At 49.4% G+C, this 18,497-nt stretch overlaps 2 protein-coding genes across 2 annotated transcripts in view; both read left to right on the forward strand.

Annotated features, from left to right (window-relative positions):
• LOC127059034 (dnaJ homolog subfamily B member 2-like) overlaps nucleotides 1-18,497 on the forward strand; it is a 108,695-nt gene that overhangs the window by 38,627 nt on the left and 51,571 nt on the right. The window lies entirely within an intron of this gene.
• LOC127030022 (uncharacterized) lies at nucleotides 5,894-17,870 on the forward strand. The gene is made up of 4 exons (XM_050915938.1): nucleotides 5,894-6,502; nucleotides 10,838-12,303; nucleotides 12,387-12,457; nucleotides 16,358-17,870. The coding sequence occupies exons 2-4, from the start codon at nucleotides 12,263-12,265 to the stop codon at nucleotides 17,503-17,505; spliced, it is 1,260 nt and encodes a 419-aa protein (XP_050771895.1). The 5' UTR covers nucleotides 5,894-6,502; nucleotides 10,838-12,262; the 3' UTR covers nucleotides 17,506-17,870.

An 18,497-nucleotide genomic window follows, 5' to 3' on the forward strand; every position in this document is an offset into this window, starting at 1 on the left:
ATTCCCAGCTTCTGGCAAGCAGAGGCTAGGGATGATGATGGAAGAAGATATGTATCAGAAGGGTAGCCGTGTTAGTCTGGATCGGTAAAAGCAGCAAAGAATCCTGTGGCACCTTATAGACTAACAGACGTTTTGGAGCATGAGCTTTCATGGGTGAATACCCACTTCCTCAGATGGAAGAAGAGGGGCTGGAACAAATTTCCAATTTAAAAAGCAACAAGTAACCAGGCCCAGATGGTCCTGATAGTAGCCTGGGTTTTCCCCCACAGACACTAACTCTTACCCCAGGACCACTTCCTCCCTCCCAGCAACTGCCTCTGCCATTCCCATGGCCCTCGTCTGCTCCGGAACTCCTGGAGCTGGGTAACGCTGTGTTCTCTCGCCTGAAAGGCCCACTATACCCTGTTACACTCACTACAGACAGAAGAGTGGAAGGAGGCAAATGTTATATCCATATTTAAAAAGGCTCTGTAATGACCTGTAAAAGCCTTACATCTATATCTGCCAAATTGATTGAACTGATAATTAATAACAGAATAAAATCTGGAAGATCATAATCATAATTAATAATAATAGGAGATATATCTATCTCCTAGAACTGGAAGGGATCTTGAAAGGTCACTGAGTCCAGCCCCCTTCCTTCACTAGCAGGACCAAGTACTGATTTTTGCCCCAGATCCCTAGGTGGCCCCCTCAAGGATTGACCTCACAACCCGATTTCATAGGGTCTAACCAGCCTGGATCTGCAAAGGAAAGTTGTGTCTTGTTACTCTCTTAAGAATTCTTTGAATGTGCCAATGAAGTGATGGCTAAAGCAGACCAGGGGGTATGTTATGTAGACTTCCAAAAGGCCTTTGCAAGGTCCTGCACAATCCACAAGAAACAAAGTCCTCAGGGGGTGAGAGGCAAAGTATCGTTGTAGATCAAAAACTGGCTAAGAGATGGAAACCAAAGAGTCAGATGAAATGGTCAATTTTCATCATGGCAGAAGGTTAACAGTGGGGCTGCCAGATTTCATACCAGATCCCTTGTTTCATATATTTATTAATGATCTGGAAAGGGGGTGAGTAGCAAGGTAGCAAAATTTGCAGATGACAAAGTTATTTAGGTTAGTCAAGATCGGAGAGGGCTGTGAGCAACTTCCGAGAGCTGAACAAGTTAGGGGAATGGGACACACGATGGCAGGTGATATTTAATGTTGACAAATGGAAAGTAATACGCACTGGAGGGAAAAAAATTAAACGACTCTACCTTGCAGGAGTCTAAGTGAGCTGTATCAACCCAAGAAAGGAACTGGGACATAGTGATACGGAGTTCAGTGGAGACCTCGCCCCAACGGGCAGATGTGGTCAAAGAGGATGTTTGAATAAAAAAAAAAGGGGGACAGAACAGTACAGAAAATATTACAAGGCCTTCATATAACTCAGTGGTGCCGCCTCCTCTGGGCCCCGTGTCCCCCACCTCACGCGGGATGCTGTAAAGCTGGAGGGAGCTCAGAGAAGAGCAGAGCCATGTAGGCACTCAAGGACTCACCAGCGCCGTGACCTGATGAGGAAAGATGCTCTAGTGAAATGAAAGATACCAGCTCAGTGCAATGGTTTCCATCTGCATGGCTCCACAATCTATTCATTCCTAGAGCAGTTAGTGTCCTGGGTGGCCCTAAGGAATGTGTGCAGTGCAGGCAGACGGTTGTGCACAGCTCAGGCAACATACAGTGAAGAACAAACAAAGGCAGATGGAGAGAGTTAATGGTGAGAGCAGCACCCTGGGTAACAGGAAGGATTGGCAAATAAGGGGTTAAACCATCTTTTCCCCGTGTTGCCTGTGGTTGATTTTTGTAACCAACCACAGACCTCAAATGCCAAGTGCAGAGTCCTGACATCACAATCAGTCTCCAGGCAGCGCCCGGCCAGGCAGGGGCTGGGCTCTGCAGTGTGGCTATGACCGAGCCAGCAGCACAGGCTCTTCCGACACAGGGAGGTACGGTGGAGCTGTACGCGTGGGGCTGAGGTCCGGGGGAGCTCACTGGAGAAGGGTGCTGAGCTTGGCAGTGGTCAGACAGTGGCTGATGCAACTGGTGCAGAGCAGAGAGGGGAAAAGGGATGTAGCAAGAAGCACGAGGGTCAGACAAGGGCTGGTCTCCTGGACACGGGCCTAATACCCTCAGCCTACAGGGAGCCTGGCCCCACGCTCTGCCCTGGGAAGGGTCCTAAACCTCAGCCAACGGTGAGCTCAACAGCTCCCCACCCCAGCAGGCCTCCCCTGCCAGGACAGGGGTGGGTCTGGCCTGTGGGCTGTGGGCTACAGCTCCCCAGCACGTCTTAGAACCTCAGCGAGGGCGGCTGGTCAGATCTCACCCAGAGAGGTGACATCTGTCCTGCCCTAGCCCAGACCTGCTGCCATGGAAATGGCCAGTCTGGCCCACGCCTGGCCAGGCTTGTCTGTGGAGTAGAGAAATTCTGAATGGGTTGAAGTGGAATCAGCTGGGGTTCATCTCGCAGCAGGAACGGCTCGGCAGCTCAGACCTTCGTGGGCATGATGGTGGGGAAGGAAGGAAGCCTTCTCCATGGCCACCAGAGCCTGGGCAGAAACTTGTCTCTCAGCTGCCATCTGCCAGAGTCAGGGGAAGACAACCACTGTTAGATGCCATCTGCCATGGCTCATGGTATAACAAAGCGGCCTGGGAGGATTGGGAAGAAGGGTTGTCATGTGGGCAGTACACTGGCCTGGGCAGTACGCTGGCCTGGGAGACCCTGCATGCATGCATGACCAATTCCAGGGAGAACAGCTTTATCGCATAGCGTGAGCAAGACAGACAAGGAAGTTAGGGCCCAACTTCTAGTCCCCAAAAGTGCATAGGCAGGAGGTACTCCACTTGGCCCATGAGGTGCCCTGTACAGGCACCTAGGGAGAGAGAAAACCTTTGACTGCTTCATGGCTGGCTTCTACTGGCCTGGGGTGTCCAGGATGTTGCAGGCTACTGAGTGCCTTGCCCAGACTGCCAACTCTCAGGAATTAAGGGGGTCACACCGGCACAATTTTCCCTAGTAGAAACCCCCTTTGAGAGGACAGGGTTAGATCTAGTTGGCCCCTCAGAAAAGAGCTCGACAGGACATCAATGTACATTGGTAATAGTGGCTTATGCAACACATTATCCAAAGCTGTTCCCTTGCGATCTGTCAACGCAAGCACAATAGCAAGTGAGTTAACGAAACTCATTGCCAGGGTAGGCCTGCCATGGGGAATCTTGACCGACTAGGAACTCAGCCTTACATTCAACCTGATGCAGGATATGTGTAGTCTCCTGATGACAGGCTGAGTTAAAAACATTGTCCTACCAGCCCCAGACTGATGGCTTAGTGGGACATTTTAATAAGTCCCTCAAGGCGATGTTGAAAAAGTTTGTTGTCACAGACCCCAAGCACTGGGATCACTGTTGCCTCTGTTACTACTTGTTATCCAGGAGGTTCCCCAAGCATCCATGGGTTTCCTCCCTTTCAGCTTGTTATATGGCAGGCGGCTCTGGGACATCCTCGATTTATTACGTGAGTGCTGGGGAAGTCAAGGACCACGAGCAGAAAAACCTAGTCCAATGCGTCTGTCAGTTGCAGAAGCAGCTGGAAAGGCTGGGGGCATTTGCCCATGAGAGCCTACAGGAGGCTCAGCATCATCACGCAGTGACAAACAACCACGAAGGCCGGTTAGGAGAGTTCAAGCTGGGGGACCAAGTTCTTCTGCTGTTGCCAAGCACAGAGTCCAAGCTACTGGCCCAGTGGCACAGACCTTTAGAGGTATTGCAACTTGTACCTCATAGTCAGCTGGGCCTACAGCACCCAGGCAAAAGAAAAGACACCCACATCTGCGATGCCAACCTATTGAAGGCCTGGCATGACAAGCAAGCCTTTTTTATCACCCCACTCACCATTGACCCTGGACTGAGACCAGAGATTCCAACAACAGAGGCTAATAATGCTGTCAAATTGGGGGAGATGCTTGGGGCTGGACAAAAGGGCCCAGATGGATCAGCTGGTTCAAGCACTCCCTCAGGTATTCTCTGCCCTCCTGGGGTGTACCCACTTGACATATCATTTCATAGAGACCTACCCTGGACAGAGGGTGAGGGAGATCCCTCAGCCCCTACCCCAGACGATGTGCGACACCATCAAGACTCAATCCAAATAATGTTAGACTTGGGTGTGGTGGAGGAATTCCACAGTGAATGGCCATTCCTATCCTGCAACCACCTCCCCGGTGGTCTCTATTTTGAGGATAATTATTGTTTAGTAGTACTGTGGTAGCATCTAGGAGCCCCAGTCATGGATCAGGGCCCCTTTGTGCTAGGAGCTGGACAAACACACAACAAAAAGATGGTCCCTACCTGGAAGAGCTTGCAACATAGGGTTATTGGGGTTGAGTTCACCCTATTCCTGCAGACACTGGCTAAGGCTTTAACTGCACCACGGGAGTCAGAGGAGATGGACATTTAGAGCAAAGGCACCACACTCCTAGCAACCTTCCCAACAGCCCATGTACACAGTGACCCAAAGGGAGGAGAGAATGGAGCCCTGCTGAGCCCCACATGCGAGAGCCCTCAGGGGAGGAGAGCAACCAACAGTACCTTCTGGGATCAGACAGCAAAGCCACTCCGAAGCAGCCTCATCCACCGCCCCACCATCCGCAGGAGAGACAACATCACCTGGTAGTCAGCAGTGTGGAAGGCAGATGATATATCTAATAGTATCAGCACTGAGACCTGACACTTGGATATTTCCTAGTGTCCACATTGCCTTGAACCTGCAGAGACTGGAGCTCTGTAAATAGCCCAGAAAGACTAGGGAGCAGTTGTGATGGAGGTGGGGTTGAATATTTATGAATATTGTCCATGAGCTGGTTATTGGGATAACTACTGCATAGCTACGTTGGGGTACTGCAGCATTTGTAGTATGCACACACTGGTTTCGTAAAATGATTTACTAGGAGGGCTGTTAGGGGAAAAGCAGGAAGGCAAAACAATGGCTTCACTTAAGTGAACTGGTTGTGGTAGACAGGTCAGGGGCAGGACCAGCTTTATGAAGGGCGGGGCCTGATTTGAATACCCGGCGGTGGTCCGGGGCTTCAGCAGTGGGGGATCTGCTCCGGATCTTCCATGGCACTGAAGGACCTCCCTGCTGCCAAAATGCCACTGAAGCTCCGGAGTGCCCCCCCCGCCGCCGCCAAAATGCCGCCAAAGACCCGGAGCGGACCCCCCACAGCCGCCGGGGTGGGGGAGGGAGAGACGATTCCTAAGGTGCAGGGCCCGATTCTGGGGAATCGGGGGAATTGGCTTAAAGTTGGCCCTGATCAGGGGTCATTAAGAAAAGGCCTGAGCTATTAGCTGTGAATATGCTACTTGTTTGTGCTAAAATGGTGTTGGGTCGTCACTAGATAGAAATGATACAATAGTCAATAATAACCCCGAAAAGGCAAAAGTGTTCATTAAATACAGGTCTGTCTCATCTTACGCGGGGGTTCTGTTCCGCGGTTAGCGCGTAAAGCGAAATAATCAAAATTACATTGAGTTGAATGGCTGCCGGAATTGCCCGCACTACAGTTACAGTATTAAAATTGTTATTTTTCTCTTTTTTTTGTTTTTGGCAACCGCGTAAAGCTGAAATCGTGCATGTTAAATGCAGGTAAGATGCGACAGCCCTGTATTTCTGTTCTGTAGTTGGGAAAAAGCCAGATGTAGTCATATCAGATGGTGATGAACACTTTCCATTCCAACAGTAACCCAGGAGGATGTTAAACAGCAGTTGCTAGAAGATAGACATTTTTAAATCAGCAGGTCTAGACAACTTGCATTCAAGAATTTTACAAGAACTGGCGGAGGAGCTCTCCGGACTGGTAAAGCTAATTTCCAATACGTCTCAGAACAGTGGGGAAGTTCCAGAAGACTGGAAGGAAGCTAAGGTGCCAATATTTTAAAAAGGGTAAATAGGACCGCCTGGGTAATTACAGGCCTGTCAGCTTGACATCGATCCTGGGAAAAATAATGGAATGGCTCATACAGGATTCAGTAAAGAATTAAAGGAAGGTGATATTATTAATGCGAATTGACATGTGTTTATGGAAAATAGATCCTGTCAAAGTAACTTGATTTTTTTATGAGAATATAAGTTTGTTTGATAGAAGTAACACAGTTGATGTAATATACTTAGACTTCTGAAAGGTATTTGATTTGGTACTAGATGACATTTTGATTAAGAAATCAGAACGATGCAACATCAACATGGCACACGTCGAACCGGATTAACAGATAGGTTTCAAAATGTAATTTGTAAAAGGGGAATCTTCATGAAGAGGGCATGTTTCCAGTGGATCGGTACTTGGCCCTGTGCTATTTAACATATTTTTCAATGGCCAGGAAGAAAAGGTAAACTCCTCACTGCTAAAGTTTGCAGACGACAGGAAGATTAGGGGAGCAGTAAATAACGAAGAGGACAGAGACCATCGAGATTGCCTAGTAAAATGGGTGCAAGCAACTAATCTGAGTTTTAACATGGCCAAATATAAAATCATACCTCTAGGAAGTGAGAGTGAAGACCACACTCACCGGATGGGGGCCTCTATCTGGGAAGCAGTGACTCTGAATAGGACTTGAGGGCCTTGGTGGCTAATCAGCTGAACATGAGCTCCCAGCACGAGGTGGGCAAATGGGCTGTGGTCCTTGGATGTATATACAGGGGAATCTAAGCAGTAGGGATGTTATATTACCTCTATATCTAGCACTGGTCCGATTGCTACTGGAATACTGCATCCAGTTCTGGGGTCTACAATTCAAGACGGATGTTGGTAAATAGGAGTGGGTTCAACGAAGAGTTATGGAAATGATAAGGGATTGGCAAGTGATAGGGAAACCCTACCTTACCCAAGGCCCCAGGCTTTTTGCTGAGAATAGAGTAAGAGTAGGCCCAAAAGCCTTTAGCTAAGAGCAAGAGTTTTAACTTTTGCTAAACTTGTTTTTCTGTACAAAGGGCATGCTGAGGCAGAAAGATGTGGTCAGGGCCCCAAAAAGAGGAACTAGAATTGGATAAAGGGGAACCAGAATATCTGTTAAGTTACAACAGCTGAGCCTGCTGTCAGGACTACAGAAAAGGTGCTGGAACGGTCAAACCGCAGACTTGACTGGCAAAGACAATAACAGGAAAAGCCATAGATGGAGAATTAATTGGTCAGCTTGCTTATCATCAACATTATATTCCAAATAAGGCAAATAACATGTATAACCAGCGTGCTATGTTTTGCGGTTTTAACCTTTATAAGCTTGGTAAAATTTGTAATATGTAGAGCTGCCAACCCTCTGCGCAGACAAACGCTGTTTCTCCCTGTGTGCTCACTTGTAATCAATAAAAGAGCCTTGGGCTGTCTGATCTAAAATCAACGGTGTGGTCGATTTTCCACAACACAAGCATGCCTGATCATGAGACTCAGGGAGTTCAATCTGTTTAAATTAACAAAGAGAAGGCTAAGGGGTGAGTGATCACAGTCTATAAGTACCTACAGTGTGGAGTGAGATAACAGAGGGTTCTTCACTCTAGCAGACGAACGTGTAACAAGATCCTGTTGGGTGAAAAATGATATCCACTTTGACTAGGCTTAAATAGTTTCTTTTAGCTTTTATTTGTATGTTTTAAGACAACACTTATCTATGAATAGGGCCCTACCAAATTCATGGTCCATTTTGGAAAATTTCACGGTTATAGGATTTTTAAAATCTCGTTTCATGGTTTCAGATATTTAAATCTGAAGTTTCATGGTGTTGTAACTGGGGGTCCTGACCCAAAGAGGGGTTGTGGGGGATGGTGCAAGGCTATTGTAAGAGGCTTGTGGTATGGCCCCCCTCACTTCTGCACTGCTGGCGGCAGTGGTGCTGCCTTCAGAGCTGGGCAGCTGGAGAGTGGCAGCTGCTGGCTGAGAGTCCAGCTGTGAAGGCAGCACCGCCGCCAGCAGCAACGCAGAAGCAAGGGTGGCATGGTATGGTATTGCCACCCTTACTTCTGTGCCACCACCAGAAGTGGGTCTGCCCCGGCCCCAGGAGCAGCCCATGCTGGGGAAGAGGAAGTCCCGTCCCTCTGTAGCCTGGCTGGGGATAACAGCTGGAGCCTGGCGCAGGGTAGGATTCCCCAGCCAGGGCACCCGTAGCCCTGCTCCTCCCCAGCACTTGGAGTTAAAGGGGCCTTGGGCTGTCAGTGTGGGGGTGGGAGGGAGACCAGAGAGCCTCCCGACCATGGCACCCTGATTGGTCACCTGTGTCGCCCACCCGTAAGGCTGGCCCTGCCCTCCCCAAAGTGACACCCCCGCATACCATGCCACCCTCACTTCTGCACTGCGGCTGGCAGCAGCACTGCATTCAGAGTTGGATGCCCGGCCAGGAGCCACTGCTTTCTGGCCTCCCAGCTCAGAAGGCAGCACAGGGGTAAGGGTGGCAATACCATGACACCCCTACAATAACCAGATTTCACAGGGGAGAGGAGATTTCATGGTCCATGATGTGTTTTTCAGAGCCGTGAATTTGGTGGGGCCCTATCTATGAATTACATATACAGGCAAAAGTAGATACGGAAAGAAAAGTAAGTGATCACACACCCTGTTCTCAAGGAAGGCAAATTCTTTAAATCTCTGATCCCTGCTATGTTTATTCCTGTGTTCTCACCACTCTCTCGTTGTTAATCACCCATCTTTCATCCCCTCCTTCCATAACTTTGCACAGACTCCTTTTACCAACTTACCTTAGCTATGTACCGATCTATTCTAACCCCCTCAGTAAGACATTCTCATGCATATGTCACAATAACTAACCTAAACAAATACATTTTGGCTTATCCTGCTAAAACGTACTTCTAGCTGTCTATTTCCATCATCCCTACTGGTTCCATCCAGTTTTTTGTTTTAAAATCATATAGTAGTTGTAATTCTTCTGACTGATCTGTTTTTGTGGCCTTGGGTTTTTACTTGTTAGCTTGTGGGGGCAGGGGGCGGAGGATGAGGGACACCCCTGGAGTTAACAATTCCATCTCAACACTCTGCTTCACCCTGCTGTTTGCATAGGCCATGCATTTTACAGCTAAAGACACAATAACCAGTTTCCTGGTTTATATAACCCTGAAGCTCTTTCAGCTAAGTTCTGAAATGCTGCGTTAGCACAGACAAATACCGAAAGCAAATATCCCTTTATATTTTCTTACAATGCTCTATGTGATATTCATTTCTCTAACATTACTTAGTACATATATTTGACTAGCACAATACATTACCGAGCTCTCTAACAATCCAACGGCTGGAAGCTAAAACTAGACAAATTCACACTGACAGAACTGCAGATACCGTAGCCCAGCCAGGCCTGTGGGGGTCCGGATGGTTGACGCACAGGGTGTTGTAGCCCAGGTCACAGCGGACGAGTGGGAGAATCATGGACTTCCACCCCAGCAAAAGGAGGGGCACAAGGCCTAACAATTGTGAGGGTGCATTCAGGGACACCAGAAAAGCGGTAAAAGGCACAGGTAGCCCTGTAACCATGGAAGTGCTGATGGGCAAGGAGAAGAGGTAATTGTAATGTCCCATTATGCCATCAGCTGTCCAGGATTTGCTATTAGAGACATACAGTGTGAAATACCTGGTGCAAAACTAGAGCTAGTGTCAATAGTTTAAACGAGCAGCTCTCCAAATTCCAGACGACTATCCCCCTTTCAGAGGGCTGATTTGTCTTGTGCACCCACAAGTTTTACCTCACTTAAAAACAACTTGCTTAGAAAATCAGACATAAAAATACAGAAGTGTCACAGCGCACTTTCTCATTTTTACCATATAGTTCTAAAATAAATCGATTGGAATGTAACTATTGTACTTACATTTCAGTGTATGGTATATAGAGCAGCATAAACAAGTCATTGTATGAAATGCTGGTTTGTGCTGACTTTGCTAGTGCTTTTTACATAGTCTGTTGTAAAACTAGGGCCAATATCTAAATGAGTTGCTGTGCTCCCTAGACCTCTGCGTACCCCCTGGGGAACGCGTACCCTGGTTGAGAACCACGTCTTTAAACAAGGCTGTTGAAATAAAAATAATGTTGAAAATGAGGCGAGGGATCAGAAAAGTGCTACAAGGATGATCTGTGGTCTGGAAACCACACCTTACAGTGAGACAAAGGGCCCAGTCTATTCAGCTCACTGAAGGCGAGGTTGAGAGGTGACCTGATAGCGGTATATAAATACCTCCACAAGAAAATCATACATGATACTTCAGGGCTCGTTCCTGCAGCAGGCAGAGGCATAACAAAATCCAGTGGCTTGGAGTTCAGTTAGCTACATTCAGATTTAAGAGGCAAAATGTTGGCCAGCGAAGGTAGTCAGTCACTGGAGCATCTTGCCAAGGGGTGTGGGAAATATTCCCTCATGGGGGGGCTTGAACCCAGGACTGGATGTGCTGACATTCTGCAGGAAGTTACTGGGCTCAATGCAGGAACTGTCCCTGGATTTTAGCAGCATCCGGAATGCTAGCCCACCCAGGACTGTGCCCTAGGGTGTGACAGAGCACACTAAAAATCATACTGAAAAGCTAATGGGTGTGGGGCAGGAGATGCCAAGGCCTGAGGAACAATAGGGGGCAGAGAGATAAGGCCAGCTGGAAACACTGCCATGGAGATGAGGGACAGTAGGAAAGGGCAGAGGGCGTCTGGCTGACACTGTAGCTGGGCCTGGCTAGTTGAGTGGTTGGCCTGAGCACGATGCAGGAGGGATGGATTACTGAACCGTTCATTGGCCACACCCAAGTGTGCAGACTATTCCTTCTCTGTCCAAAGGGAAGGATGTGCCCTACCTGATCTCATCATACCATTCACCACCGGGCACCTGACCCCTCCTTGTCAATCGGCTCCACTTCTCCAGAGCACCATTCCTGCCCTCTTGCTCTCCGTCCTCCCTGCTCCTCACCCGAGCAGCTGCAATCTTCTCTCAGACACACCCACCTTGCTAAATCTGCTCTCTGGAGTCTCCCCTATCCAGACCTGATCTCCTCTCCTGTCTATCCAGGCTCTCTCCTCTCTTCGGCCCAGCTCTCCTCATTTCTCCTCCACAGTCAGTCCTCCCCCCAGTCCGACCCAGTCCTGCTCTCTGTATAGCCCTGGTCTCTTCGCTGCTTGGATCAGCTCTGATGTCTCACAAGGACATTCTCCCTCTGGATCCTGGAAGAACATTTTTCTTTCACTCCTGCCTTGTAGCTCATCCGCTTGCTGACCTGTTCCCTCCCCTTATTCTCCTGGCTAACGGAACCTCCTGGGATCCAGCTGGGCCATTCGGGGCCTGGCCCTGACTGGAAGCTCCCTGCAGTTAGTTTGCCATCCTGTTTTTCAGTTGTATCCCTCAACTTGGGAGAAGGCTTCTGCGTCTCTTCCACCTCTACCAAGTTCATCAATGGCAAATGCATCACAACAAAAAGGTAAGGCGGGGCCATCAGCTTCCATTCATGGTCACCTCTTCAGCACGGAGTCTACAGTTCCTGCTATTATTGTTGTTGATTGTTTATCCTGTGACAACACACATTATAGCACCAGCGCGCTAGACTCAGCATGCACGTGACAGGAAAAAAGCCCTCCAAGGTAAGCACAGGAGGAGAGACAGTAGAGAAGATGAACAAACAGGAAGGAGGAGAGAGAACAGTTTGATATAATGAACAGCAGTCAAGCACACCAACTGCCCAAGCCCTTTGCAAGCCCCCCAGCGGAGGGGACTTTAAGGGGGGATTTGAAGAAGTGCAATGCAATGGCCTGATGAATCTTCATGGGAAGCAGTCATGCATAAAAGGGCAGAATGAGAGAAGACCTGGAGGTGCTTGAGGGACATCTGGACTAGTAGAGAGAGCGAGGTCAATATGTCAATAATGTGCAAGGGTTGACAGATAGGGCAGGGCGAAGCTTTGAAAGGCCTCAGGCAAGGCCAAGCAGCCTGAAATTGATGTAGAAAAATGAATTCATCTGCCGGCTTCTGGAAAAGGACGAGGTGGCGGCAGTGGTCAGTGTGATGGGCCAGGCAATTGCTAGTAATTTGTGTTTCGGGCGGTGCCAGATGGGGGGGCCAATGGATGCAGCGAGCTGGGAGGACACAGCATCAGAACAGTACGAGGTTTGTGGTAGCAGCATTTTGAACAAACTTGCAGGGGCAAGATCGGGTCTCAAGTGGCAAGAATTCTCTGCACCGTGAGGCACTAGGACTGTTTATTGAACTGAGCCATGTGCACTGACTTGCTTTGTAAAGATAACATCTGCCAATTGTGGGTGTGTGTGGGGGGGAAATGTGTATCCTAACGGGGGCTGCCCCTCCTTTGCCTGGGTAACTCTGCTGTCTGTTTCCCAGGACCATGGCGAATAGGCAGGAGTGGGCAGATGTTGAAGGAGACGGGAAGCTGAAATCTGTTTGTGTTAACGGTAAGGAGCAAAGGCCAAGGTTTTCAAAAGTGACGGGTGATTTTGGGAACCTTGGTTGTTGGGTGCCAAACTTGAGACAGTTGAAAGGGAGCTGATTGTCAAAAAGAGCGCTGAACCCCTATTCCCTGGAAATCAGGGACCCTTGAAGGGGTCTCAAGTTGGGCACCCAAGAACTGAGGTTTCTAAAAATCACTAGCCATGTTTGAAACTCTCAGCTAAGGCTTGTAGGGCTGTTTAGTATGAGAGATGACAAAAAGTCCTCCTGGAGGTCATCAGGCACACACACACAGAAGACCTGGTTTCACAATCCTGATACTTCTAAAGTAAAAAGCAAACAAACAAAATCAACCCCAACAACCCAAAAGGCCAACCATTCAGATCTTCTCTATGAACATTGTATAGAAGTAAAAGAGGATTCAGGCAAGAGGAAAGGTTACCCACAGTGCTCCATGTCACAGGGGAAATATTTGAAAAACAAAAACAAAAAATAAAAAACATTCCAGCAGGAAATTCAAAGTTAGTTACACTTAAGAAAACCCAAATATTGGAAAGGGTGAAAGTGCAGTTAAAATATGGAATTAACCTTGACTCTGCCCCCATCCTCCCACCTTCTGTCTGCTCCACTCCCCTCAGAGTAAAGCAGATGTGTCAACCAGGACACACTATTTCTTTATCACGGGTAAGGACCATATTAAACCCCGGATACTCTGTGATGTAAGTCAAGAATACCTGGTGTATTACAAAGTGTAAGGCAGGAGATGGTGGCGTTGCTGCCTTGCTAAAGAAGGGCAATTAGTGGCTGGTCTCTGGTCAAGTAGACGGCACATACAGAGTGGTGGGTGGGTAGGAAGGAACATGACTGTATGTGGCATATGGGACTGTGTAGTATGGGAGGTGGCTGATTCTGTTGATGAAGATGTACAGTGTGCAGGCCTATGGCTGTCATGGAGAGGGCTGGGCTTGTAAGGGCAGAGTTAAGGTGGTTTGGGAGCCTTCACCCTGCATGTCCAGATTTTCTGTAGCATGGCACAATTTAACATAGGTTTCCAATAAAAAATATTTATGTTAGCACTTAAGAATGAGAAGAGCTGAGGCTGAGCTTTCACCTTATCTCTGCCCTCCCTGAATTCCCAGGGCTGAGCTCTCAGTTCTAGCTGTGCAGCAATGCTAGTTTGTTGCATGCTACTTTGTTTCCTTGTGTACAAATAAACACATAGAAGGGGAGCCAAGCTAGCTGACGGGGTGTGTAAGCAGCACAATCTGAGCCTATCTGCCTGAATGCTTCCTGGATGGGTGTCTCCTTTCCCAAGGAGGGCAGGGCTCAGCCCTCCGAACACAGTAGATAAAAAACATGATTAAAATATATTCTTCTTTCAAATTTAAGTCATGATTTTTAAAAAAACAATTTCACTCAGCTGTTCTGTTCACATGTTGCTAGGACATTACTTTCTTCCTGTTTCATAGTCTGAGATTGCTAAGTGGATGTTTTGGACTGGCTCTTTAATTAGTTTCCTAATTGTTACTAGGGTTTCAGATTTTTCCACAGAATTTTTTTTCTGCTAAGAAGTTCACACCTGAAATCCTCATCTATGCAAGAAATGACAGGGCCAGGGTCTCAACATCTGCACTGTGAGAGTAGCACAACTCAAACACTCGAAGTGCGTGGATGAGACAGTGGTGTAGGTCTGGGTTTATTAGGAAGAGGGAAACCTTTGGTGGGAGAAGTGGCCTATACACGAGGGATGAGCTCCCCTATAACCAAAATGGAAGCAGACTGCTGGTGCATAAAATTAAAAAGGTTGTAGAGGATTTTTTAAATTAAGGGCTGGGGGAAAGGCGACAGGTGCAGAAAACCACAGACACATCCCTTAGGGATGAATGTATTAAAGGCAGGACTCTATATCCTAGTGCACATGAGAGGAAAGAAGTTGGTAATATACAGGCAGGGGAATAGTCAAATGTAGAAGAGTCCCATTTAAATACAACACATGAAGGCAAGCAACTAAATATTGACAAGGCGTCTAAGTGCTTATATACAAATGCTAGAAGTCTGCATACTAAGATGGGTGAGCTAGAGAGCCTAGCACTACATGATATTGATGTGATAGGCATTGAAGAAACCTGGTGGAATGAGGCTAATCGATGGGACATGGTAATACCAGAGTATAAGCGCACCTCCCTTCCCCCAGGGAGCGACTGCACCCCACTCCGCTCTCAGCTCCCTGGCTTTATAGACGCCCTGCCTGTTTCCACACAGAAGAGCTTCCCCCAATTAGGGCTTCTCTCTCAGCTTTAATTCTCCCAGCCTTCAACCTAAGACAGTGGTCCCCAATCTTTTTCTTCTGGCAGGCACCAGATGACGAGCCACCGCAGACTATGGCCGGCAGATGAGCATCCACCGAAATGCCACCGAGAAGCAGCAATGTCAATAGGCATCGACGCCGAAACGCTGCTGACAAGCAGTGTCATCCAGAGGCGTCGCTGCTGAATGACGCCTCTTGTCGGTGGCATTTCGGCGGATGCTCGTCCGCCGGCCAGTATGCGGGCGCACATAGGTGCCCCGGCGGGCACCGTGTTGGGGACCACTGGCCTAATAGGTGAATTGGTCCATCCGTCCTCTGCTAACCCCTTCAGGGCAAGTGTGGGGTGAACACTCTGTCACACTACCAAGAGGGACAGTGCGAGGTTTTTAAATCATGTGATTGAAGTCAATGACTGAAATCACTCCAGCCTGTATCCTAGGCTGTAGTGTCCTCAGCTCTAGAGCTGAGCCCTCGAACCCAGCTGCCAGTGCCAAAGGGCCCGTGCATTCAGCCGCTGCTCACTGAGTCTCCTGGACCCAGCCTCTGCACACACTGCCATAAGGTCACTGCTGCTGAGCGAAGGCCCAGCTGTGCGGCGAGCCTGGGTACTGGGTGGTTCCCAGCAGAGGATGCAGTGGTGCCACTGCTCGCAATTCCCACCCCGCCTCCCCCCGGCCCGCCAAGTGGCAGGATTTGGCCTTGAGCCCAATCTTGCGATGGCACAAGATGTGCCAGCCCTCTGGCAAATAGCCCTCTAGTTAGCTGCCTGCCCCACCTGCAGCCTCCTGGAGCAAAGCAGCCAATGACAGCTGCTCCAGGAAGAGCTCTCTCTCCCCCAGCCCTCTCCCTTCAGTAACCCAAGGGCTTTCTCGTGGTGAGAAGAGGGGAGCAGCTCCACTCCCTCCTCCCCTCCTGTGAGCAACAGGGACGGGATGCACCTCTGCTCCCTCCTCCCCTCCACACCTGGCCTGGGAAGGGGTGACAAGACCCGGGGACTGCCCCCAACTTGGGACACCCTGTGGCAGCCTCCAGACCTGGGGCTGGGGAGGTGAAGAACCAGAGGAGCAGCAGAGGTGAGGCTGGAGGGCTGAACTGATGGAGCTGCGGAACAGATGGGGAGGGTGGGGGATGGGGGACAGGCAGAACTTACATGGGGGCAGAACTGATGCAGGGACTGGGGGGAGAATTGTTTGGATGTTGGGGGCAGAATTAATTGCAGGGCAGGGGACAGGCAGCTGTGGGGGTGAGATGTGATGGGTGCCATCCATTTGGGAGAGTGGTTAACAGTAACCATAAGCCTGCACATTGGGGCTGGCCCGGGGGAGTTCAACGGACAGACTAAAAAACAATATCATCTTTTAAAAACAGAACCAGCTTTGGGGGCCCAATGTCATGATTTTGGGGGCCTGACTCGTGATTTGGATCTCTGGTGGTTGGCAGTCCTGGGGATGGGGCATTTCAAGCTGGGCCTCTGGTTACTGTGCTAGACACTTTTCTCGTGGGGGGGCTGAGCCCAGGCTCATGGCTGCTGCTCTGTAGCAGGAGAGGTGCCTGAGTTGTCTCTTCTATGAATGCTGATGAGGGTCAATTCTTGCAGGGGTGGCTGTTGAGAAGACATACAAAAGAGCAGCAGGCACTGAATCTCATGCTGGGCCTATGGACCCTCGCCCTGGGCCTCACACATCTCATCAGAGGCAAAAGAAACCACACCCCAGAACCAGATACAAGTCAGTCTCTGGTGACAAGCTGCTGGCTGGGAAAAGCAGGCCACGAGCCAGGCGAAGCTTACCACAGGAGGGAAGCAGCATACCACCGGCCAAGGGAACCACAGCACCGGCCAGGGAGAGCAAGTCACAGGCTGAAAGGAGCACACCGGGGACTGGGGAGAGTGCTCCGCAGGCCAGAGAGAGCAGGTATGAGCCATATCTGGGAGCTGAGACGCATGTCGGAAGGAGTGAATTGCATGCTGGGAGGAAAGAGTTGCATACCAAACTCAAATTAGCTCCCAGATACAAGGGGTCACCAGATGGGAAGAACCAGTCGCATGACAGATGCCACAGAGCAGAGGTCGGGCGGCTAGAGTCGGCTGCTGGGTGTGAGAAGCTGGATCCTGGGTGGAATGAACTACCTGATGATTGGAAGAGTCTCCCACAAAGTGGACGATGGTTGCTACTGGGTGGAATGAATTGGCAGCCAGATACAAGTCAGGTCTCGGCTGGGACGGAGAAGAGGCTGCAGGATCAATACTTTGGGACAGCATGTCTAACGCGCATGACACTCCTGGTGGGAGATAGTCCACTGCCAAGTGTAACAAGGACATTCCCAAGAGGAACAAATCATCTGCTAGATGGAAAGAGACAAGTCCTGGGGGAAACCATACATTTGCCTAGGTGGCCAAGCCAACCCCCAGGCAGGCCAGGCCAGCTCCAGGGCCAGGCAGGACAGCTCCAGTGTCATACAACTCCACCCTTGGGCAAAAGCAGCTGGCTCCAGGGTGGAACGAGATGGATATGGGATGGGATGAATAAGTTGCCCAGTGGAACAAGCCAGCTCTTGGATGCAATCAGTCAGCTCCAGAGTGGGGTGAATCAGCTGCCCTGCAAAATGAGTCCGCTCCCAGATATAATCAGTCAGTCCCGGGGTGGAACAAGCCAGCTCCCAGACAGAAGCAGTCCTGATGTTTCGTCCTCTGATTCCAGCTGTTCCCATAACCAGCTTCACCCCAGGGAAGGGAGAATGCTGTGAATGCTGGGACCCACTGGGAAAGAGGTTTCCTAGGGGCATTGGCCTGTGGGCAAGCCGCTGTTCAATAAAGGACAGGACCAGGGCTCTCCGTCTGTCTTTGTCATTCACTGAGAAGTCAGACGCTGAGGAGCTGCTTAGGCAGGGACAGGAGCAGAGCTCCCAGGGCCTTTCTGGCCTCCAGAGGCCCAGTGATATCCTGGGCATTAGCGTGCTTAGGCACTGGCATGTGGTTCAGCTGCATATTTATACCATGCACCTGTTGTGGACACTACAGACAGGAGGATGTGGTCCTGCTCTTTGCTCACACACTAAGGTGACAGGGGTGTATAAGAGCCCAGAGAGTGCCTGGCTTCCCCCGGTGCTGTCAGGAGGTTGCAGCCCCCACTGCTGTGGCTCAGGGCTCTGGTTTGGCTCTCTTTGAGGGGTGCCCAAGGAAGAGAAAGGGAGGCGTGTGCACAAGGCAGCCGGGGAAGGAGAGAGGGAGACATTACTTTGAGCCACGATTACAGTAGAACTCAGCGTTACAAACATCTCGGGAGTAGGTTGTTCCTAACTCTGAACAAAAAGTCAGGGCTGTTCTTTCCAAAGTTTACAACTGAACACTGACTTAATACAGCTTTGAAACTTTACTGTGCAGATGAAAAATGCTGCTTTGAACCATCTTATTTTAAATGAAACAAGCACAGAAACAGTTTCCTTACCTTGTCAAATCTCTTTTTAACGGACCCTTTATTTTTTTAATTGTATACATTTAACACAGCACTGTATTGTATTTGCCTTTTTTGTGTGTGTCTCTGCTGCCACCTGAGCCCGTTCTTCCGGTTCCAAATGAGGAGTGTGCTTGGCCAGTTTGTAACTCTGGGGTTCATAACTCTGAGGTTCTACTGTTAATGAGAACTGGTTCTAGATGGATTAGCCCTGAAGCTCTGTACACGCTCCCCTGCTCCCCACACCCACTGCCTTTAAATAGCCACAGGCAGGTGGCTTCTGGC

The sequence above is a fragment of the Gopherus flavomarginatus genome, chromosome 10 (genome assembly GCF_025201925.1).
Source record: "Gopherus flavomarginatus isolate rGopFla2 chromosome 10, rGopFla2.mat.asm, whole genome shotgun sequence".
NCBI classification, from domain to species: domain Eukaryota; kingdom Metazoa; phylum Chordata; order Testudines; family Testudinidae; genus Gopherus; species Gopherus flavomarginatus.